We start from the raw sequence: 23,546 nt of genomic DNA on the forward strand, positions 1-23,546 counted from the left end.
AAAGGAATCCTCATGGTGGTCTTTGCAAGCAGTTTACTGCAACTGAAGGGCGTGAAAGTGATTTAATCAAGAAAGTTTCAGTTCCTAACAGCCAGAACATTTCTGTTGTGAATGGATCCACTGACTTTCCTGTTGAAAGATCCAGAGTGGATAGCTTTGAGAAGGTCTCGGAGTGAAAGCTGTTAAGAAAGTTAAACCGTCCTATAACCAAGTGGCTGTGTTTGGCCAGCTTGTTGGGGAGACAAGGTTGTTGAGAAAGGAATGTCTCCATGCTAGTTCTGGAAGTGAACAGTATGTGGCCCAGGTCAAGATGGGGGCCCTTAACCAAGAGAGCCCGAATTGCAGCCCTCCAGACTGGAGCGCTGGGAGAAGACCCGATCCCAGTTTGACCCCCTGGGGTTTTGGGGTGGCCAAAGGGCACGGGCCGCATAAACCTTCCCGCATGCGGCCTGTGAGTGCTATCGATCACCCCCGACCTAAGGGAGGGCGTGAAACTGGAAGGGCCTGGTGTAACTCCGACCAAGGAATGGGAGAGGTGCTGGGGCATCCATGGGAACGTTGGTGGATTCGAACTTCCCCAGGTCACTGGCTAAAGCGACCCCGCTCAGTTTGATCTTGAAGGGGGGAGAGATGTGACGAAGTGGGACTGTTCTTAATGTTTCCTCTGAATAGTGTGGGGGTGCCTCAGTTTCCCCTAGGCAGTTCTTAAGTATCTAGGGGGTGGGATAAGGGTGTATGATCATTGCAGAGCCCTAGAGGGCAGGGGTGTGCAGGGGTCTGGACACAGAGAATGGCCGACACCTTCTTTCCTGGCAGCTGATGGCCTGGGCCCTTCCCCCCTGCAAGGTGAGAGCTAAAGGGTTGGAGAACAAAGGAATCCGGTGACCTCCTGGCCCGGGAAAGGGACAAAGCTCAGAGGAGGAGGGGCTGGAGGGTTTTTCAGTTTGGGGCTGGCTGGAGACATGGAGTGAAGGGCAGACGGGGTTGTCTGGCTCACTGCCCCCCAAAATGGACCCGGCTGAGGGTCCTGTTCTCTGCAGCTATAAGCTCTGTGTTAGACCATGTCCCTGTTGTCTAATAAACCTTCTGTTTTACTGGCTGGCTGAGAGTCCCGTCTGACTGCGGAGTTGGGGGGCAGGACCCTCTGGCTTCCCCAGGACCCCACCTGGGCGGACTCGCTGTGGGAAGCGCACGGAGGGGCAGAGGATGCTGAATGCTCCGAGGTCAGACCCAGGGAGGTGGAGCCGGGTGAGCTGTGTGTCCTGCAGACAGGCTGCTCCCAGAGAGGAGACTCCCCTAGAGTCCTGACTGGCTTCGTAGGGAGCAGGTCCAGAGCATCGCCCGGGGACTCCGTGACAACAACACTCCAGGTGTGGCCTTACCAGTGCCGAATAGAGGGGAATAATCACTTCCCTCGATCTGCTGGCAATGCTCCTACTAATGCGGCCCAATATGCCGTTGGCCTTCTTGGCAGCGAGGGCACACCGCTGACTCGTATCCGGCTTCTCGTCCTTCTCCCCAAGCACTGGGCATTAAACGTCTCTGTTTGCTCTTCATCTGCTGGGCTGGGGCGAGGGATGCTCAGGGTGGGAGGTGGGCGAACGCCTAGCTCTGGGGGGGCTGGCTGTTCCCGGGTGTTTGTCTGTCCCCGTGGTGTACGGCGCGGTGGACTCCAGCAAGCTGAGTTCAAATCTCGGTTGGTCCCACATAGCCCACCTGCCCCCAGCTGGGGTGCCAGGATCTCACCCCGAGAGCAGAGCGGGGTGTCCCTGCAGTTGTCCCCTCAGGCCTCAGTGGAAAAACTGGCTGAAAAGCTTTAATCCCTTGGGATCGTGGGGGGCTACGGGGAAGGATTGAGGGGCAACACAGGGGAGGGTCTGTTTGCAGGCTCCGTTGTTGCTTTAATCCCATCTGGGGTTGACAGTTCCTTTGTTGCAAACCCCACCCAGTGGGCTCACCCCCCCAGCACTTGCACGACACCCCCAATTTCACCCTGGATAACCAGAGCCTGATGGGCACCTCCCCTGTGCCCCCCTCCGTCCGGTGCCTGGGAAGCTGCCCCCCAGACAGGGGGCAGATGACACAGCCACACCCTCCCTCCTGCTTGCCTCCTCCCACACACTGCAAACCGGCTCAGAGCCAAGTGAAGGCAGGTGCCCAGGGCGGGGCCAGGTGACTCATCTGGCTACTCCGGGGCGTCTTTGAGAGAAAAAAGACACGAAAGCCCAGTGCAAATGGGAACTCCTGGCTGCTGGGCAGCGCCCCAGGTGCGTGTGTGTGTGTGGGGGGCCTGTAGTGGGGTCAAAGCACCAGGGGTGTGGAGGGCAAAGATCTTGGGGGGTGTTTGGGTGGGTGTGTTTGGGGGGGGTGTATCAGGGGCCAGAGCTCCAGAGGTATGGGTGGGACACCCCCATTTTCTTTTCTTACATTCCCCTGGGGGAATGGGCCCCACCCTGCTGCCAGTGACGGCAGCGTCCCAGCTTCCCCTGACTTCAGCGGCTGGAGGATCCGCCCCAAATTGTCTGCGTGTGAAACCAGAGCTGGGAAAAGCACCGGCTAAGTGACACAGAGACTTTCGGTGCGAGCGAGGTGCTGAGGCAAGGGGTGACGTGTGAGCCCTGCCGCAGACGGGGGGCACCGGTCGGCTGATTCTGCAGCCCCCCAGGCCCAGCGAGAACACAAAGGGCTTTGCAAAGGGGCAGCCACATCTATGTCGTTAATCAGTTTTACTCTTCACTGCTGCAATGCAGCCACCTCTGGGGAGGGCAGGGCAGGGGCAGCTGTTTGACAGGCCCAGAGCAACACCGCGCGAGAGTCCAGGCCAGGGCTCAGCGCAGGGGATGGCGTCCAGCTGACGCTGCAGGCAGGGCTGCGGGGCAGAATGGACTGAGCGGAGCTGGGACGTGGCCAGGACACCGGGGTTCAGAACCCAGCTCTTGGGAACAGAGCCAAAGACCGGGGATGAGCAGGAGGGGGCAGGACGTCCATTGTAAAGCTCATCTGAAAGACGATGCCTCCCGCAGCGCGGCGCCCCCGACTGAGCCCCTAATTCGGTGCCTCATGTGTCTGCAGCCCACTGCAGCGCGGACCCGTGGGGGGATTCATACGCACACAGGGACGGGGGTCTGCGGCGGCCCCCAGTGCTGGTGCCCTGCCCACAGGGGGTGCCCTGGCAGGGGGATGGATTTCCCTTTGCATCCCATTGGCGCACGTGGAGAACCCGACTTGGCCTCTCGCTGCCAGAGGCTCTGGGGCAGGAAAATCTGCCCCGTGCTCCTGGATCTGGCCCGGTGGCCCTGCCCGGATCCAGCCGGGGCCCCCTCCCGTCCTGCGTGTCTGGCTCCCCAGAGACCCAAATCCAAGGGCTTTTCCTGCCATCGCACTTCCCTCCTTGGGGGAAAATCCTCCCCGAAAGGCGGCTCGGAGGGACAGCGGGGCCTTTGTCTCCCCAGCCCCAGGTGCCTGCCTGGACCCCAGGCCTCAGCACTACAATGGTTCCTCCCCCCAGGAGCGCGAGTTGGCTGCATGGGGCGGGATACATGCTAATCGCCCTGCACCCCCTGCTAGCCCAGCCCTGGGCTCCCCCAGCTCTGCCGTGCCCCTCCATCCTGACCCACAGCCTCCTGCTAGCCCAGCCCTGCACTCCCCCAGCTCTGCCGTGCCCCTCCATCCTGACCCACAGCCTCCTGCTAGCCCAGCCCTGCGCTCCCCCCAGCTCGGCCAGTGCCCCTCCAGCCCGACCTGTGAGTCTAGCTGTGCCCCCCATAAGTACGACCCGTGCACCTCGGCCCAGCCCTGCAGGGCCCCTCTCTCTGGCAGCAAGAGGGGACCCAAGGCAGCCCTCGGTCTCTGTGCTGAGGCTGCCAGAAATTGGGCCCAGGGGTGTGGGTGTGTGTGTGAGGCTGCCAGAAATCAGGCCCGGTGTGTGTGTGTGTGTGTGTGTGTGAGGCTGGCAGAAATCAGGCCCGGGGTGTGTGTGTGTGTGTGTGTGTGTGTGAGGCTGCCAGAAATCGGGCCCGGGGTGTGTGTGTGTGTGTGAGGCTGCCAGAAATCGGGCCCGGGGTGTGTGTGTGTGTGTGAGGCTGCCAGAAATCGGGCCCGGGGGTGCGTGCGTGTGTGTGTGTGTGAGGCTGCCAGAAATCAGGCCCGGTGTGTGTGTGTGTGTGTGTGTCTGAGGCTGCCAGAAATCGGGCCCGGGGTGTGTGTGTGTGTGTGTGTGTGCAGGAAGCCGATCCTGGATCTGGCTGGGGGGATTGGGCCCTCCCTGGGTGGGGGGGTTCCCGGATCTCCTGTCTCAGAGCCCAGCGGGGAGAGCAGCAGCCCCGGCTTCCGGCCCGGGTTGGGGCCCCGCCCGCGGTGCTGGCCGGGGGCCTGGGCGAGCCTGGCTCTCCTGCTGGGGATTTTCCACTGGTGGGGGAGGTGTGGGGGGAGCAGATCGCAGGCTGCCTGGGCTAGAGCCAGGGCCTGAGCTGCCCCTGGGGTGCAGACGCTGCCCCCCCAGTTGTCCCCTATCCCCCCCGCCACAGGGCCCTTGCACAGAGCAGCAGCCCCCAGCCCTCCCCACAGGGCCCTGGCACAGCTGCACCCGCTACCCTCCAGGCGCGTCCGTGGGCACCCGCTCGCCCCCAGCCCCGATGCCCCGTGGGCACTCATGAGCTGGGGGGGGGGGGCGGGGCTGGCCGTGCAGAGAGCGAGGGGGCTGGGCACGGCACGGCCCCTCTCCTGGCAGCGGGGCCAGGGCGGCTGAGTCACTGCCCTGGAATCTGCCTGGGAAACCACAAGGCCGGGGCAGGGGCCACGACTTCTGCTGCTAACTGAGCCCAGCGGCCTGGCTGGGCGCTGGGGGGGGGAGGGGGAATCCAGCGCTGGGGGGGGATACAGCACTGGGGGGGTGAAATCAGGCACACAGCAATGGGGGGGGGGAATCTAGCACCGGGGGGTGGAATCCAGCATACAGCAAGGGGGGGAGAATCAGACACACAGCACTTGTGAGGGGGGGAGCAGCACACAGCACTGGGGGGGGAATACAGCACGGGGGGGGGGAAATCCAGCACACAGCACTGGGAGGGGGAATCCAGCACACAGCACTGGGGGGGGGGGGAATACAGCGGGGGGGGGGGAAATCAGGCACACAGCACTGGGGGGGGGAGCAGCACTGGGGGGGGGGAATCCAGCACAGCAAGGGGTGGGAATCCAGCACAGGGGGCGGGGAAATCCAGCACACAGCACAGGGGGCGGGGAAATCCAGCACACAGCACTTGGGGGGGGAATACAGCACGGGGGGCGGAAATCCAGCACACAGCACTGGGGGGGATACAGCACCGGGGGGGGGGGGGGGAAATCCAGCACACAGCACTGGGGGCGGGGAATCTAGCATGGGGGGGGAAATCCAGCACACAGCACTGGGGGGGGATACAGCACGGGGGGGGGGGAAATCCAGCACACAGCACTGGGGGGGCGGGGGGAAATTGAGCACACAGCAGAGGGGGAGGGCAGGGCAGGGGACCCAGGGCACACGGCATGGGGAGGGCAGACCAGGGAGGAGGGGCAGGGGATCCAGCGTGATGGCGGGGGGATCCAGTACTCATGGCGGGCTCTGGGGGTGGGGGGGGGATGCGGGGGGTCCAGCAGACCAGGGAGGAGGGGCAGGGGATCCAGCACACACCAGGCGGGACGGAGGGTCTGAGCCGTGGGGGCAGCTTGGACGGTGACACTGCTGGGGCTGGTGCCAAGGGGGGCGGGTGGCCCCCCAGACCCCAGAAATGCTCACACCTGACCTCGGAGAGGAGGTAAAAGTCCTCGGCAGGCTGGGGGGGACCTGAGACCAGTCTAAGCCCGGGCAGGGCTGCTCCAGTGAGCCGGGCCCGTGCCCTGCAGGTAGCACCAGGGGCAGGGGCTGCACCTGCAGCCCGGGGGACGGAGGTCAGACCTCGGAAAAGCTCCATTTCGCTATGGAGCAGGCGGCCGAGGGGCCCCGGCCCTGGAGGTTTCCGAGACTGGGCCAGACAAGCCACCGTGAGGGCTGGGCTGGGCTCACCTGGCCCTGTCTCAGCACTGGGGGCTGGTGACCTCTCCAGGTCCCATCCAGCTGCACCTTGCCAGGATCCTACGCAGTACGTGATACATCGGGCAGGGTGGGCTACCTTTCCCTACCAACCCACCCCTTTTTCGGGGGGGGGGGCAATGAAGGGGGAACTGCTCCCCCTGCTGGGTGACGGGTTCCACCAACCAGCCCCCACGGTTGTGAGACACCATTTGTAAGAGTCGCAGGAGACACCTCCCCCTGCCTTCTCAGTGGGACCCAGGCATCCGGGCCGGTGCTGTGAGCAATGTGCTCCCGAGCTGGGTTTATCACCCCACGCCCCAGGGACCATCGCTCAGCACAAAGCGCCCGGAGCCACGAGACAGCGCCAGAGCCCCCGGCCGGCACGGGACCCGGCGGTGGGAGACAAAGGGCAGACGGGGTTGCGTGGCCGTGGCGTGTTTCATGCGTGTGGCTCTCTGTGTGTCCGCACCGCAGGCTCTTTGTGGGGCGTGTGTTGTGGATCCCCCGTGTGTTGCGTGCAGGAGCTAGGTGATGTGGTGTTGTGCGTGGCGGGGGCAGGGGCGGGGGGGGGGGTTGCATACAGGAGAATGGAGCCTGCTATAGTCCTGCCAGATCGGTGCACACGTGTGCACACACACACAAGCACTTGCTCTCTCACCCAGCACTAGGGCAGGGGCACCCTAGGGGGGCAGACAGCCTCAGCGGCTCAGAGCTGCTGGGAGCCCAGGGAGTGAGAGTCCCCCGCCCCCCCGGGGCACCGCGTCCTGGCACATGGGGGGAGATGCCAGAGAGGCTGGGAGCTGGGTGTTGGCTGAGGGGGAGGCGTTTGCAATGGGGGAGCCCCCGGAGAGACCCACACAGCTAATATTGGGTCGGCGCTTTGGCCCTGGAAGGCCCTGGGTTTTCAAACCCCTCCAGCACCCCACCACTTCTCTGGCTGTGCTTGGCGCAAGAGTCTGCGTCTCTGCAGTCCCCTCCTTTAGGGGAGCCCCCTTCTGTCTTCTCCAGCCTCCCTCTCCATCCCGGCACCACCTCCCTGCCGCGGCTGCAAGGACCGCTCCTGCCAGCTGGCTCATGCCCTGCGTCCTCCTCTCTCTGCCCATCCAGCACCCTCCGTCCCCCTCTGGCCCCTGTAAAAGCGAGAGCCTTCCCCGACGCAGTTTCTGCTGCCTGGAGCAGCTCTGAGTGGGGACACGGCTCATGGACAGGGCCCGGGGAGGTTAACCTGGGGTCTTGTTGATTGGGGCCCCCCTCTTGTGCCTGCTTTTGGGCTGAGCTGGAGCCACCCTGCACCCCAACAGCCCAGGGGGAGGATGGGTAGGATGCAGCGGAAGCCAGGGCGCTCGCTGCTTCCCACGCCCTAGTGCAAAGTAGTGTCGCTCACCCGCCTGCCGTGGGAACCTCAGTGCACCGGGCAAAAGGAGGTGTGCGTGGGGTGGGGGGCAGGAGCTGGCAGGCTCGGGCTGGGCCAGCTAGCGTGGCTTAAAGCGCTTAGGAGAGCACAATGTGTAAGCACGGCAGTCGCACGGCTCATCGCACCCCAGTCGCACGGCTCATCACGCCGTGGCTGCACCGCAGTTGACCTGCCTCGGTGATGTGCCTGCTGCAGGTCACCCTCGTTCGCTCCTGCCCCGGACTCCGGGCTCCCACAGCCCTTCCCCCCTGCGAGCCCCTCCGTCCGCGCCAGGGGAATTCACGAGTCCTGACCTCCCGGCGTTTCCTTCCCAGCCGCCCTGGCCCGGGCAGAGGCCAGGAGCCCACGTCGTGGCCGCAGAGGCCAGGAGCTCACTGGCACATGCTGCGGGCAGCTGTGTTCGTGGAGTCCCGCGGTGCAGGGCACGGCCCGGAGGCCAGGTCTGTGCAGCTAGGATAACCTGGCTGGCTTTTCTCAGCCCCCTGCGGGGTACCGCCGTGCCCTTCCTGTTTGCTCTCAGAGCAGCCGTGCTCGCTGAGGGGCACAGAGGCTCCCAGTGCTGCTGCTTACAGCAGAGAAGAGCCAGTTGCCTCTAGGCCACGGGTTCAAATCCAGCCCAGGGCGGTAACGACCACGAGCCTGAGTCTCCGCTCCTCGGAGCTCTCTCGACTTTGCTCCTGGGTTGGGGGGCCCGGGCCGGGGCTTTGTTGCCAGTTTGGTGGCCTGAATGAAATGGGTCTGGGCAGGGAAGGGAAGAGTGGGAATTGAGCCCTATGGGGGACAGGTTGGAACTGACCCTCTTGGTCGCAGTCTCATGGCGGCTAGAGCCTGAGGCCCTGTTGTGCTGGGGTCTAGAGGGAGACAGGCCCTGCCCCATAGCGCTCACACTCTCAATACACCAGCCACAGGGGGAGCGTCCTGTCCAGAGCCATAACCCCTGGGCACCTCGTCTGCCGTGCTCCCAGGCTCCCCTCTCACTTAGCCGGCCCCATTATGGCAGGGGTGGTTTGTGTCCTGTGGCTAGCGGCCTCGGTCCTGAGGGCCGTCAGTTGCCTTGCCGCAGGGCTCAGCAGGGTTGAGAAGTGCAGGGGCTCGAAGCTAGGCCCCCTGCTCCGTCCCCTGTGAATGCTGGGTGTGCAGAAGGCAGGGGCAGGTGCTGGGGGCCGGTGGCCGACCCTGGCTGCATGCGGAACGCAGTGTGTGTGGGGGGCAGCTGGTCATGTGTCCGGGGGCCGATTTAAACCGCAGGATTTGTCCCAGCCACACAAGCGCATCCCCTGGGTGGGGAGCAGAGATTGCCGAGGCTCTGGGAGGAAGCGTCTCCGCCTGGATTTGAACGAAAAGCCCCCAGCGCCGTGTGCGTGCGAGGGAACGCAGCTCTAGCGATGGGATCTCTGGGTCCCATTGGGCGGGAGTCGGTTGTTACCCCCAGGATGAAAGGGAAGGAGACTGCATGGGGGCGCCAGGGCCCAGGTGGCATGCGGGAGCAGCTGGGGGCAGGGGGCACCACACCCAGACCCAGAGCCTGTCATGCAAAGCATCTGGGAGCTATTTGTGCAGCTCGGCAGCACTGGTGCGGGGATCAGCATCAGAGAGGAAGGCTGGGGGGAGGAGGGCGGGGCATGGCCGGGCTGCCAGGGGCACCTCCCGTTTACATGTAAGCTAGAGAAGGGCTCCCCACACTTTGCAATTGGCAGAACCAGGACCTGTGACCCAGCCACCCCTGCGCCTTGGGAAGGTGCAGATCCTGCTGGGAACTCCCCAGCGGAGGCCATTTCTGATGTCCCGGTCCCCCGTCCCCTTCCCAGTGCTGTGTGAGAGTGGAGGGGGGTGCCGTTGGGCACAGAGGCAGTGTTTGCTGTCGGGACTGGACGTCTGGAGGAGAACTTACTGCACTGGGTCAGTCCCTACGATGCCATCTGGCCCCACGTCCCCGGTGTAAGCGCCAGGCTCCCTGCAGAGCAGCGTGAGATTCCAGCCCCCTCACGTAGCTGCAAAGCCAAGGTGCTGTGCGGATCCCAGCTTCCGCCTCTCTGCCAAGCAGACCCCCCAGGAAGGGCTGAAACAGGGCCCCTGTGGTACTCCTGGCCCCCACCCCGCCCCCACTGCCCATGTCCAGGGGTGAATTTCACCCAGCACACCGACAGCATAACCCGCCCCGAGCACACCCAGCTTGGATGCAAATTGCAATTTTTGTGGCTTCCCGCCCCATCCCTGTGAAATCAAACCACCACTGGAGCATACAAACCAAGCATGCAAATTCCTGCCCACTCCGTGCCCCCGGCCTCCAGAGTCACGGTGAGGTGAAGATGATTGCACCGCCCCGCCCCCCCCCTTGCCCCCGTACAAGGGCCTGGAGTCAGGAGCAGCTTGGGCGGAAGCCATGCCTAAGCCTTTGCATTAAGGGGGGATTTCACGTCTAGTGAATTTCAGGGCTGATGGCTGCTGCACATCACCGCTGCCGTCCCAAGCCCTCTCTTTAACACGAGTGCGATGCCCTGGCTAGCTCTCCCCAGCCCCAGGCCAGACCGTCTGTCTGGTGGCCTCTCTCTCTGAAGGCCAGTCGTCCACCCTGCGCTCGTGAGATTTCACAAAATAATAAGCTCGGGCTCTGTTTATTCGCCTGGGGGCTTCTGCGCCTTTCAGGGTCGCGTTTCCCACCCGTTCGCTGCAAATGACTCAAGCTAGAAAGTTATGGATCGTTTTACAGCGAGACACGAGCTGCTGCTGTAGTGATCGGACTGCGGGAGCCGGGTCTTTCTGGGGAAAACCACCAACTCTTCGTGAGATGCCCCGACCGCGAGGGTGGCTTTTGTTACCCGGGCCCGTGTCGCTCAGAACCGGCCTGGGGTGAAACCGAGCTCGTCAGCTCTCTGGAGCAAGGGCTGTCTGCTTTGTCCAGCGCCAAGCCCCCTGAGTTGAGAGCTTGGAAAAAATGCCTGGAAGTGAGAGACGGGAGGAGTTCCAGCTGTTTAGCTGACCACAGGATCTAAAGAAAACGCCAGGTACTAAAGGGCCCATGAGCCAAGTGGAGAAGGTGGCACAAAGGTTCCTAAATGTCATTTCGGAACAAGGCACCAGGTTTTAACAGCCGGGGGGATTCACGGCTGGAACTAGCTCCCGTGGGCAGGGATGGAGAGTTTCCATTGCTTGAGGCCAGATCCAGGCTGTTGGCCTCTCTGGCAGAGATCGGAGTTGAGTACCTGGGCGAGCGGGTGAAATGCTCTGGCTGGGGCGGTGCGTTAGATGGGCTCATGGTTCCTTCTGCTCTGAAAATCTAGGAAACACTGATCCTTGAAGGGGTTTCCCAGGCTCTGACAGGACACCACGAGGAATTAGCTCAGCTCGCTACCCAGCATAAGTTGGCTTCAAACCAGTGTCAGAGAGGTGAGAAAGAAAGCGACCGTGGGCCCAGCCCTCGAACCATCACCTGACCTGCCCCAGAGACGCCCCGGCCATGACTCAGCCCCCAAGCCCTGCCCTGTGGCAGAACTGTGGAGCGCCAGCTCACGTTTCAGGATCCAGGCGGCTGCCACCTTCTAATCAAACAGCCTCTTGCTATTGTGGGGCTGGGTAAACAGGAATGGGAGCTCGGCTGACAATACAGCCACCCAGCCCAGCAAACACTGCTGCTCCCGGATCCAAGCGACTGGAATCAGCAGCAAACAGGGCACAGCTGCCCCAGGGCACCCCAGCCCTGTCACCCAGCCTGCCAGGGGCCCGGGAACTGGGGGCTAGCTGCGCCTTTAAGAGCAAGCAGAATTAGCCCCATTCTGCGGAGCCCGTGACATTTGAGAGGGGCTGTTTGAAGTGCTGCTCACATGTCGGGCCACGTTCCTCCCTGGTGACAGGTGACAAGAGGGGCTGCGACCAGGAGACTGGGGCGGTAGCGCCCCCCATCTGCCCCGGGTGCGATATTTGAGCGGGGGGTCCCCACGTCCGATCCGACAGCCCCAGCGCACTGATGGTGGAGACCTTGCCTGCCTGTCTGGGCTGCTGGGAGCTCTCTGTGCTGGGGAGAGTCCCCCGGGCCAGTGGGATCCGGCTCCTTTGCCTGTAACCACGGCCTCGTCTGTCAGCCGCAGCTAACGAGCTCCCTGCAGGCCTCAGCGCCGGCGGGGGATCACCTGGCCTGCCGCGAAACGCTGGGGCGAGTCCTGTTCTAGTCAGGCCCAGGGACACCAGCTGCACATCCTGCCCTGTCTGCAGACGCTCCAGGAGGCCTTCGGAGCCGGGGCTGCGCTTGCCGGAAGAAGCCACACTGGGCAAACCACGTGGTCTCCTGCAGCATGGCAGCTCGACCCGTTTCTGACCCCAGCGAGCTGGCAAGCCGGGCCTGAACCGAAGCTGTGATCGGAGACAAGCTGGGCTCTTGCTCCCCCGCAGCCTTCTACGGGCCTAAAGGGGAAACCGCAGCCAGAGCGATGGGGGAGGGAAGGTCACTTTGTGGCTAATCGACTCTCCCGGCCCCTTCCCGCCACGCCAGCCGGGCCCCTCACAGTCACCCGGGGATTTTACTCTCTGATGTAGAGAAACCCCCCTCCCCCACTATTTTGCAGACGGGGAATTAAGGCACAGGGAGGAGCAGAGACTGGTCCAAGGTCACCCACAGAGTCTGTGGCAGCCCAGGGAACTGAGCCCGGGTGTCCCACGTCCCAGGTTAGACCCCGTCTGCTAGACCCTCCTTCCCCTGCCCCCGTGGCGGGTCGGTGACTAGCGAGGGAGGGAGGGTAAGGAAGGCACTGGCTGGCCCAAGCTGACCTCGGCCTTCCCGGAGACTGTGCCCAAGTGTCAGCTTGAGTCTCAGCCCGGTCAATTCCACATCCTCACCTGTCAGCACAGGGGCCCAATGACCTGAGTGAAAAGCCAGCCACCCCTGGTAATGAGATCACATGGCTCGTTAGGCAAAACCGGGGCGTGGGTGACACTGGCAGGGAGCGAATCTCCTTTACTCACTAGCTGCAGATCAGGGCTGGTTGGGAGGAGGTTGCCGTGGGATGAGATCCCGTGTTACTGGCTGTTGTGAAAGCTGCAGGGGATTTGGGTGGCAGGGCTCGGAGAGTATAAATGGCAAGTTCCCGCTGTGCACCAGCATCTCTGCTCCTTGGTGGCCAGCCCCTGCACTGATCTCAGTAAGCTGCTCCCCCCGGGGCTCCCTATCGATGGCCACTTGGGCAGAGGGCTCTAGATTTAGGCCAGAGCTGCGTGTTACTCCCTGCTGCAGCCTTCACCCAGATGTTGTCTCCAGCTGTGCTGCCAGGCCCCTCGTCAGCTGTGGAGATCTCGCTCCAGAACGTACAGCTGTGCTCAGCTGGGCCAATCCCTCGCCAGCTGCAAAGGCCCTTCCCCAGCACTGAGTCGGAGACGGGCTCCAGCTGTGGCCATTCCTCTCTGTCATGGAGGACATTGCATCCAGTGGTGCAAATCCCTTTCCAAGATGCTGGAGCTAGTTTGAGACACCCCCGGCACCATCTTCCCTCCTATTCTGTGAGCCTGGGCAAGGGGCAGTCAGCACATGAGGACAACTCTGTTCCCATTGTCACCACCTTCCCTTCGCTCCCCTCCCCGGCTCTAAGCCTCGCCTCCTGCTTCTGCTTCTCAGGTTCACGCGCATGATGGCAGGTCCCCTGGAGCAGTCTCTGGCCGTGATGGTCTCGACCTTCCACAAGTACTCGGCAAAGCAAGGCGACAAATTCAAACTCAGCAAGGCTGAGCTCAAGGAGCTGCTGACCAAGGAGCTTCCGAGCTTCGAGAGGATAAGTGCCGCAGTGCAGGGAAAGACTGAAAAGCTGAGACGTGTTGGGTGATGTCTCAAAGGGGCCGGGGGAATGTGCCACCTGTCCATGAAGGGTGTCAATCAAGGAGCAGGGAGGAATTATTTACCAGTGGTGGGTTGATCTAAGGCTCAAGGCTCCATCTGCCTTGTGCTCTAGTCTCCAGATGGAGAGGTGGGCTCTGGTCCACTCTCCTCTGCGTAGAGGTCTGTGGTTATGCAGGAGGCCAGGCCAGATGGTCATAGTCCCGTCTGCCCTTAGCGTGGCACATAGAAGAGTAACTTGAATGGGAAGAGAAGCCGCAGATGCCACGAAGGACCATGCTATTGTCCTATTTCATGTGCAAAGTGCCCAGATACTGCCACTACAAAGCCCTCAGGGAGATCGACAGACAATTGCAGCAGGAAGAAATTAAGAGAAGAAATAGTCAGGGTGAATATTAGGGGAAAGAATCAAAATGGTCACAAGTTTTTGGTTGAACTAGTATTTATGGTGAAACCTGACCATCTTTCAGAACCCGACATTTTCACAAAAATGTACTGATCTTCCTTCCTTCCTTCCTTCCTTTCCAACTCTGATTGGTCAGTTTAAACAATGGTTTTTTTTTTATTATAAAAGGACTTTTTTTCATTGTCAAAATGTTAATTTTTGGAAATCCCTCCCCCCCAAAAGAAATCCCCTTGATTTTGGAAATAAAACAATTTGCATTTTCAAAAATGACCAAATTTAAAAAACAAAAAGAAAATTTCAATAATAATAATAATAAGAAAGCTCCATGGGAAGACATTCAATACACAAAATCCGCCTGTTTCAAGGACTAATCAAATTACGATGCTTTCCAAATTGCCATAAAGGTTGGTCTTTTCCCGCAAGCAGAACTATTCAGTGAGATCTCCAGAAATGCCAGACGCACTCCCACGTGAAGAGCTGGGCCCCCTAGTCTGCGATTAACAAGGCCCCCGCACTGGTCATGTGTGGGAACAGAGCCTGGGGACTTTCAGCTCATGCTCCCAGATTCAGACTAAGGCCATTAACCCAGAGGCAGTAGCAGACTCAGCCTTCCAGGTGTGGTGCACCACTAAAGGGGGACAAAGAGCCAAACACGGTTAGCACGGGTTACGTGAAGATGTACCATGATTTAATGTTTGGAGGGTGATAACACCCCAAGGTCTCCACCAGATCAGGGGCTCGTTGTGTTGGGTGCTGCCCAGACATGAGTGATGGTCCCAGAGCCAACGTGCTCCTAGTTTAACTAGACTACAATCAATTCATGATGGTGAATATTTTGGAAGGGCTAGCGAACCATGTGCTTCCGGACTTACACTAGTTAGACTGTAAAACGTAGCCTTTTGGGTGGATTGTCCCAGATCGGCCAGCTGGGGGTTTCCTGCACCCTCTTGTGAAGCTGCTGGTGCCAGCCACCGTCGGAGGCGGGATACTGGCCGGTCTGATCCAGGCTGCCATGCTCCTAGACAAGACATGCCCAGCAGCTGACCCACCCAAGCGAGTGGTTAGGGGGAGGGAGGGAGATAGCCAGGATATTGGGATGCTCTACCACTGACCGGCTGAGCATCCGATGGGCAGCCTGGCGGTGGCAGGGACTCCACGTCGAAGCAGGCCGCTGAGCTCACCCGGCGTCTCTCCCCCTGCTTCTCACAGAAGCAAATGGACGACGCTGAATTCCAGAAGATCATGAATGACCTGGATGTCAACAAGGACAACGAGGTGGATTTCCAGGAGTTCGCCTGCTTCTTAGCCTGCGTGGCCATGGGCTTCCTTCTTCAAGGATCATTGCCAGAAGCAGCTGCATAAGAAATGACCCCAGACGCCTGCGGGGCCGGGATTCCCGTGCCTTAGCCCCCCCCGTGGCCCCCTTGTTTCCAGTGTAGTCACCCGGGCTTTCAATAAAAGTCTTTCTAAAGATGCTTACGCCAAGATTTTCTGTGCTGGTCTCCAGGGCTCTGTGATCCCAGAGTCTCATCTGAGCCTTTCAGAATCCATCTGATAACGAGGGAAGGGAGCAGTGGCCATGGTAGAGAAGGTTCAGGTCTAACCTCCTGGCTAATTAGCCTTTTAAAATTACTCATCAATTCCCCCTGCCAATTCCTTTCGGGCTAGGATTTCCCATGCTGCATCCCAGCCCGGGGGCGATTGTTTTGGAAACTTTGAGCCGTTTCCGAGTGACGCAAGCAGAAAAGGAAAAAAAAAAGGACCCCACACGCTTGGCTCTGCGTGCTCTGAGTGGAGCCTCGGCACGCCGGTAACTCGAACCATATGGCCCAATCTGGGGCCGACTCGGCTTGCAAAGCTCGCGGGGCCTGAGCTTTGGTGGCCCACGCGCACGAGCAGTGAAGGGCTGTACAAGGCCAGCTTGGAAGGATAATCTCGAATCCCCCAAGCTGGGCTGCATTCTCGGTGGGTCCTGAGGCCCCGGTCAGCCGCATAGCCATGTGGCTAAAGCCTCCCTGCACTGGTCAGTTCCCTGTAGGTTCCTGTGCCGCCCTCTCCCGTGGAGAAGCCGAGCACTTTCCCGCTGTGCAGTAAGCCTCGGGACTAATGTTTGGAGGTCGCCTTCCACCGACAAGCCGGGTCGTTTCGCTTCCACATGATCTGTATCGAGAGAGCAGAAGCGGCAGGCTCATGCAGGGCTTTGAGTTTCTTCATTCACCCGTAGCTTCGCTCACACCGAGGGTCGGTTAATACACACATTGACCCCTCCCGGAGCCACGATTTAGAGCAGGGGGCCCAAGGCAGGCGGACATGAACCCATGGGGCAACCCTGCCCATAAGGCGGGCATCCGGGCCATGCTGAGAGGGTGAGTGACTGAAGTGACCAGAGTGACCCCTGGATCTGCCATTTCCAAGATGCTGAAACTCTGAGGGCTGATGTGGGACCCAAGGCCAGGGCTGTTTGCAGCAGGGAAGCAGATGAAGGCTTGGAGAGGAGGCGTCCCCTAAGCCACTAGAGGGACTAGACCCCCCGGGAGAATCTCAGAGGCTGAAGAGGCGGGAATCATAGAAATGTCGGGCTGGAAGGGGCCTCGTGAGGTCGTCTAGTCCAGTCCCCTGCACTCAGGCAGGACTAAGTGTTATCTAGACCATCCCTGACAGGAGTTTGTCCAACCTGCTCCTAAAACCCTCCAGTGACAGAGATTCCACAGCCTCCTTCAGTAATTAGTTCCAGCGCTTAACGACCCTGACAGGCTGTTTTTCCTAATGTCTGATCTAAGTCTCCCTTGCTTCAATTTCAACCCGTTACTTCTAGTCCTGGCCCTAGTGGTTCAGGAGAACAATTTATCACCCTCCTCTTTATAACAACCCTTTACATGTGTGAAGACCGTTCTGTTCCCCACTCAGTCTTCTCTTCTCTACACGAAACAAACCCAATGTTCCTTGTAGGCCGTGTTTTCTAGACACTCTCCTCTGGGCTTTCTCCAGCGTGCCCTCACCTTCCCTGAAGCTGTGTTCAGAACTGGACACCGCTCCGGGTGAGGCCCGATCAGCGCTCAGAAGAGCGGAAGAATTACTTCCTATGTCCCGCTTATAACACTCCTGCTGGTCCAGCCCGGAGTGACGCGCACTTTCTTTGCAATGGTATCATGTGGATTCATAGCCTGAGACCCACTATAACCCCCAGATCCTTTTCTGCAATACCCCTGGCTCGGCAGTCCATTTCCCATTCTGTATTTGTGCAACTGATTATTCTGGGAATCGATTCTGGGGTTGGTCTGAATTCCTGCCCCGTAACGTTTTGCGCCCGAGCTCCTGGCACATGGAGCAGCCGCGCTCACATGGCTGGGTCTGTGCTCAGGTGTGTGAGTGTGGCTGCAGTTACCCAGGTGCGCCTCAGCTCTGCAATACCTGCTAGACAGGTCTCAGCTCGCACGCCCAGGGTCTCGTTAGTGGGCGGCAGGTCTGTGCAGGTTAACAGGAAAAGCTGCTGTTAATATTCATGGTTTAAACAACAGCCACAGAGCCCAAAGGGGAAAATGCCTTTAATTTTGTGGGGTGATACCCGGGGGTCTTGCTAGGCCTGGGAGTCAGTTGGGGGGGGAGGATCCACCCCCGAGTGAGGCTTTATCCCTGCATTTTCCGCTGACAATTCTCGATCCAAACCACAAATGACTTGCAGCATTTATCCAGCTCCAAAGCACCCGATGGACATTAATTAACCCCGTCCAAGCCACCCAGCTTCCCTTCCCAGGGACAGGACACAATTGAAATAGAGACGCTGGGTGCTGAAGATTGAAATGCAGCTGGCAGAGCCAGCAGGAGGCATGAGAGCAGGGAGGCTGCAGGCTGGCCGGGGGGGAGGGTGTCTTCGAAGGGGAATTCAGGTTCTTACAGGTCGGCTCTTCCCAGAGCTGCTGGAGAAAGCAGGCTGCATCCTATTGGGTATAGAGCCGCATTTCCCCTGCCTTCATTCCCCTCCCTCGCTGCTTGGATCCCCTTTCCGCTTGGCTTGGTAAGTTTTCTGGGGATTATTTGGTTTCATTGCACAGCCTTGCTTCGTAGTCGGCTGCAGATGGCACTTTGAGAGGCGTTGGGACTCCCTGGCAGGTGCAGAGTGAGAAGGCTGGGTCCAACTGTGCAAAACCCACTCCGGACGGGACACCGGGGCTGGGCCCAGAGCTGCAGACAGGGGCTACACAGCCGCGCCCCGGAGCCCGTGGCGGAGTTCAAAGGGGGAGGGGTGTGGCCATTGGGCTGGGGATGGTTCTGACCCATCAGCTCAAGCTCTGCTTCCTTGTGTGTGTGCAGCAGAAAGCCACGCCTGCATCTCTCACACCCGGCGCTGGCCCGTAGAAAGAGGCACAGTGGGGCAGCCTGAACCAGGAGGCCTGGGTTCTAATCCCTGCTTTGCCACTGACTTGTTGCGTAACCCAGAGCCTGTCTTTCACCATTCTGCTTCCCCACGGGCCTCTCCTTCCCAGGGGCGCTGGGGGACGCCGCTCTGCTAATGAAGGCATGAAGCAGGCCGGGGAATTACACAGATTTTTCCAGTCCCATTGCTACTTTGCGCTCTCCCTGTGCGGAGCAGGGACTGAGCGCCGAGCCTTGCCATGGGGCCCTAGCTCAGCCATGGGGCCCTGACTGCCAGGCAGAGCCCTGCGCAGGACTGGGATCCCGCGGGTTGTGCAGGACCCACTGCCGTAATAGCAGGAGTGAGATTAAACCCGTGCAGGGCCCAAGCTGCTAGGCACCACCGCAGTGGGAAGAACCCATAACCACGGAGCCAGCCCCAGAGAATTCAGTTCAATGAGACTCGACGGGCAGGACAAACGCTGTCAGAGCACTAGGAAAAGCCAGATCTGCTCTGGTATCCGTCAGTCGCAGGCCCGGCCCCCCAGGACAGGGTTGTACATGAGGGGCTGGGCTTTGCCTCCCTCTGTCTGTCTCGTTCCGGAGGCTACGATCCTGGCATGCCACATTTTTAGTCGATTTCCCGGCAGAGGGGTAGGGAAAAAAACCAGTCACGGCAAGGTCACCAGATAATGTAGCTTTTGCTCCATCAACGTGCCCCAGAGCACAGTGGGGGTGCTGCAAGGTGAGACCTTGTGGGGGGAGGCTGGAGAGTCAGCCCCCCCCCCATGCAGCGCCACGGCCTCTCCCCCAAGCCCTGCACTCTGCGGTCCGTAGAGTCATAGATTCTCTGGCCAGAAGGGACCAGCTAGTCCTGGATCACGCGGCCCCACAACCTCGCACAGGGATTTCGGCATCCAGCCCAGCACTGCTGGCTGAGCTTCAGCTGCGGTTTGAGACAGGCACCCAGTCTTGATTCAGTGACTCCAGGGGACAGAGACCCCATCATAGTGGGTTAAAAGTTTGTGCCGTATTTCTAGGCTGAATGTATCGAGCTTCGGCTCCAGCCATTGGATCCTGTGATGCCTTGTTGTATTAAAGCAGTGCCCGCCTGCTCTCAGAAATCTCTTCCCCACGCGTGTACTCGCAGAGCGGGATCACCTCACCTCCGAACCAGCTCTTGGCTAAAGGGACGGAGGGCCATTCAGCTCGCACTACAAGGCGGGTTTTACATCATTCCGGTAGCTCTTTTCTGCCCCCTTTCAGATCTGCCGGCGGCGGGATGGCGTCCCCGCTGGAACAGGCCCTCGCGGTGCTGGTGGGCACCTTTCACAAGTATTCCGGCAAGGAGGGGGACAGGTACAAGCTCAGCAAGGCGGAGATGAAGGAGTTGCTCCTCACGGAGCTGCCCAGCTTTGTCGGGGTAAGTTGAGAGAAATGCAGGTGGGGGGACTCCAGGGCTGGACCACGGAGGCTCCGCCTGACGCTCTCAGAGCTGACAGGCGTCAAGCAGCCAATGTGGCTCCCAGGTAACAACAGTCACAGCTGATGTGGCATGTAGATCCATAGCTCTTCACAAAGGAAGTATGATATGGGGAAACTGAGTTGGGGCAGTGACTTCCTTAAGAGCATGCAGCAGGTCAGAGATAGAGCCTGGAATAGAACCCAGGAGTCCTGGCTCCCAGCTCTGTGCTGTAACCTCGACACGATCCTTCCTCCTCCCCATCTATCAGCCCATGGAGCCCGGCTTCATATTTGACCAGGGTCCGGAGGCCTAGCTGCTCAGGTTTTGCATTCGGCGCCCGTGTTTCTCTCCTCCCCCTGCTGCAGGACCAGGTGGACGAAAGTGACCTGAAGAAGCTGATGGGGAATCTGGATGCCAACGGGGACGAGGAGCTGGATTTCCAGGAGTACGCGGTGTTCCTGGCCCTCACCGCCGAGCTGTGCAATGAGTTCTTCCGGGAGTGTGCCGACGAGAGGAACCGGAAGATCTGAACCTGGAGCTGCCTGCCTGGCCGCTGTGTGTGTACGCGCGTGTTGGGGTCAGTGCACAGTAAAGATGCTTCAGCCAGAGGTTTCCCTTGTGTCTTGTGAGCAGGGGCTGGGATCGGGCCCCAGTAGGCTTCCCTTTCCCCCTCATGACGCCCCTGGCTTCCCGCCTGACCCAGAGGCTGCTGACACAGAGATGCAACCCAGGGCCTTCCGGCAAACAGCCCGCCATGCCCATGAAACCTGCGTGGCAGGAGGAAAAAGGAGGGGGTTAAACCATGTGCTGGGCAGAAAATCCAAGTCTGATCCGACTCACAGGGATCTCACACGCCAGGGATCCTCACACTCCCTCCCTTCCCAGCAGGCACTCAGATACCCCAGTGACGGGCAGGGTATTGGGACCTGGCTAGAACAGCCGGTGCCAACCCCCCTGAACCCGCCTCCCCCAGCCCCGCTGGGAACCTGAGCCCGGCCCCACGAATGGGCGACTGGCTTGGTTTCGCAGACACGTGGGGGGAGTAGGCGCCTGCTTGCCTGGGGTTAGGCTGGGGCTTTGCTTGGCGGGGGCCATAGATTCATTGATGCCAAGGCCAGAAGGGACGGCTGTGATCCTCTGGTCTGTGAAACCACTTCCTGCGTAGCTCCAGCCACAGAACGTCCCCACAGAACTCCTAGAGCAGAGCGGTTTGGAAAACATCCCCTCAGGATTCTTAAATTGCCAGTGATGGAGAATCACCCCCCCAGCCCCGGCCTCCGCCCCTTAGGAAATCGCCCCTCTGGGTAATTACTCTCTCTCTGAAAAACGTACCCCTTATTCCCACTCTGAATGCGGCCAGCTTCAGACTCCAGCCCCGGGCTGGCGTTGGACCTTCCCTGCGTCTTTGCTGCCCCGGGGATGCAGCCGGGCCCAGGAACTCACAAGGCCGAGCTCCGCGTCCCCCCGGCTGCTCTGTTGGGTGCTGGGGCCGTTTGCAGAACATGGTGAGCAGCGCTGGAGGGACACTGCCCAATTCCGACCCGCCCCAGCCAGGGGTAGGGAACCTATTGCTCTACACAACACCCTTCACCCCCCGGGGAGCTCTGAGTGCTGCAGGACACACAGCGCCACTGGCAGCAACCCCCCCGCGCCGCACAATTGAGCCTGGGCTTTTACGAGCCATGGCGAACAGGCAGAGCATTTTCCTGATTGTGCTAGGTGGGACTCGCTGATTGATCTCAGCAGGGGGAGCCTGCACAGAGAGCGAGGGTTCCAGACTTCAGACCACGAGCCCCCCTCTCTGGCTTGGTGGAGTTATTATTATACAGAGCCAGGAACTTAGTTTTCTTGACCACTGGTCCCTTGCTGTAATAACCACTAGACCCTACTCTCTCCGAGTGCTGGAATGGATCCGAGTTCTCCAAACACGCCCCCCCTTCCGCAGCATCAGAGCTGGGACCGGAGCCGCGCTGCACTGAGGAGGGGCGAGAAGGCGAGAAAGCTGGGAAGAAGTGCCAAGGGCCTTTTAGGGGAGGGGACATGCACCTGCTGCTGAAACCTGCCGGGAACCCGAGGATGGGAAGAGGACATGGGGGGCGGAATCTAGGGATGGAAGGTGAAGATGACATGTAGGGAACGGAGCTCCAGGGATAAGCTGCCCCTGGCAAACATCTGCCTCACTGTATAGCCATAACCCATCGCCTTCCCCTCCCCCCTGGGATCTGTTACAGCCTTGTCTATCCAGCCCATCATTCAGCTCACGAGCTACTCAGGGCTCAGCCTGCACACTCCCTGCAGCCCCCGTGCGTATGGGTGCCCAGCGAGAACAAGAAAAGCAGAAGCAGAGAGAAAGTCCGGCTCCGCAGAGCTGCCGAGAGGGGCTTTTATTTCAGGAGAAGAGCCTTCAAAACAGTTAAGTCTGGTGCTTAATTTGTGCCAGACCTAAGCCCCGGCGCCTCTGGGCCTGGCGGGTCAGAGCCCCGGTGCCTCTTTCATTGCAAATTGAGTCCTGGTTAAGGCCCTGCGCAGCGTCAGGTGCCCTGATTGCAAAGGGGCTAAGTTACAGGCTCCACCCGGTGCCTAGGACCTCCTCTTCCAACATTAGCAACCCCCCCACAAAGGAAAAAGGAGGCCCCCCCCATAAGTCAGTTGATCATTTAAATCTCCTACAAGATGGGAAACTGACCACCCCCCTTCCTTCAGTCCTGCCCTATGGGGCTGCCTGCTCTGAATTAGCCAAGCTCCCCTGTCCCCACCTGCCAATGCCCAGCCTCAGCTGAAAACCAGAGTAATTTACCATGGTCCTAGGTCCATGGTAAATTCACTCATCTACCTCGAGCAAGATCCTGCATGCAGTGAGAGAACCAGCTTTAAAGTCCTTCATTGAAATGCTGCACCCCAGAGACATCCGCCCAGGCTATTAATAAAGGCCTAAACCACAAACAAAGCCAGCCCTTCTCACTTTTGCCACAACTTCCCCAGCTCTGAAAATACTCAGATTTCTCCCTGCCTTTCCCTACCCCCTGAGCTGGTCTTTTATAACACAGCTGGCCTGTCCACTCCCCTGGGGGGACCAATCAGCTTCCCACATCAGGGAAGGAAATTGACAACAGATTTAACATACTTCTTAATTGGGAGACCAGATTCAAACTGGGGGGGGGGGGAGGGGGGGAGAGAGTTGCTCTGCTAAAGTGATCTTTAAATCAATTATTTAAAGGTAAAACTGCAGACAAGATCCTCTCCTAGTGCGAGAAGCAGCTACGTTTCCAGAGAGGGCTGTACACAGCGGCAGGAATTTGTGCTGGTTTTCTGTTTATTTATGATGCATTATTTAAAGAGCTAGGGATTTTATTTGATGTTATTTTTTGTTTGCCAAGGGAGGGGGTAGTTTCATGGCCCTGCGTTCTCCCGGTATTACACCAAGCCTCTGAAGGTTTAATGACACTTCATTATGCAGCCCTGAACCGGCCTCAAAAGATGTAGAAAGCTCAGAAATCGCCAATGAGCTTTTTCCGTATCGCGATAATGTCTCTCTTAGCTTCCCAGTGTCTGCCTGCTGTTACCAGAGTAGCTGAACATCTCACAAGTTTTTGAAACTATTTATCTGGGAAGTTTTAACAAGTTTACAAATCCTTGGGGGTAAACACCAGAAACAAAACCATCACTGCCCCGGTGAGCTTTGTTATACAGGAATATAGTCGTGGGCTCTTCCGTTGCCCTGTTGCAGAATGAGTGGCATACGACACTTGGAACAGGCCGTTTGTTGTATCTCACAGTGGTCGATGTGTTTATCCGCACCCCCCTGGGCAGCAGGGAAGTGCTGGTCACCCCCGAAACGAGGCACAGAAAGTGGGGTCAGGAAGGTGCTTAGGCATGCAAGTTTCAGGTTTAGGGGCCTAAATCCAAGTCTTGGCTCCACTGTGATCCACAAAACTCCCGCTGAGCCTTGTAGGCACCTAAATCTACCCGGGCACCTACGTTACTGCCTCTGGACCCCAGCCCCACCGCCTCTGTCTAGGAGTCTGGGCGCCCACGCCCAGAAAG

The 23,546-nt window shown here is 59.6% G+C and overlaps 1 protein-coding gene across 4 annotated transcripts; it reads left to right on the plus strand.

Moving 5' to 3' along the window:
• Window positions 1–2,171: 2,171 nt before the first annotated feature.
• LOC102937211 (protein S100-A2) lies at window positions 2,172–20,110 on the plus strand. 4 transcript variants are annotated; one of them, XM_043535465.1, is made up of 3 exons: window positions 2,172–2,267; window positions 19,304–19,460; window positions 19,868–20,110. In XM_043535465.1, exons 2-3 carry the CDS (start codon window positions 19,320–19,322, stop codon window positions 20,030–20,032), a joined length of 306 nt encoding a protein of 101 aa, XP_043391400.1. In that variant the 5' UTR covers window positions 2,172–2,267; window positions 19,304–19,319; the 3' UTR covers window positions 20,033–20,110. The 4 variants fall into 4 exon arrangements, with proteins under 4 accessions (XP_043391400.1, XP_007067869.2, XP_027685840.2 ...); XM_007067807.4 differs by lacking the exon at window positions 2,172–2,267 and adding an exon at window positions 17,541–17,699; XM_027830039.3 differs by lacking the exon at window positions 2,172–2,267 and adding an exon at window positions 17,735–17,794.
• The last annotated feature ends 3,436 nt before the right edge of the window (window positions 20,111–23,546 follow it).

The sequence above is a fragment of the Chelonia mydas genome, chromosome 24 (genome assembly GCF_015237465.2).
Source record: "Chelonia mydas isolate rCheMyd1 chromosome 24, rCheMyd1.pri.v2, whole genome shotgun sequence".
Classification (NCBI taxonomy): Eukaryota; Metazoa; Chordata; order Testudines; family Cheloniidae; genus Chelonia; species Chelonia mydas.

Coding starts and splice junctions, on each gene's coding strand:
- LOC102937211 (XM_043535465.1), top strand. CDS start 19,320: ATGGCGTCCCCGCTGGAACAGGCCCTCGCGGTGCTGGTGGGCACCTTT. Junction 19,461..19,867: donor AGCTGCCCAGCTTTGTCGGG/GTAAGTTGAGAG, acceptor CCCCTGCTGCAG/GACCAGGTGGACGAAAGTGA.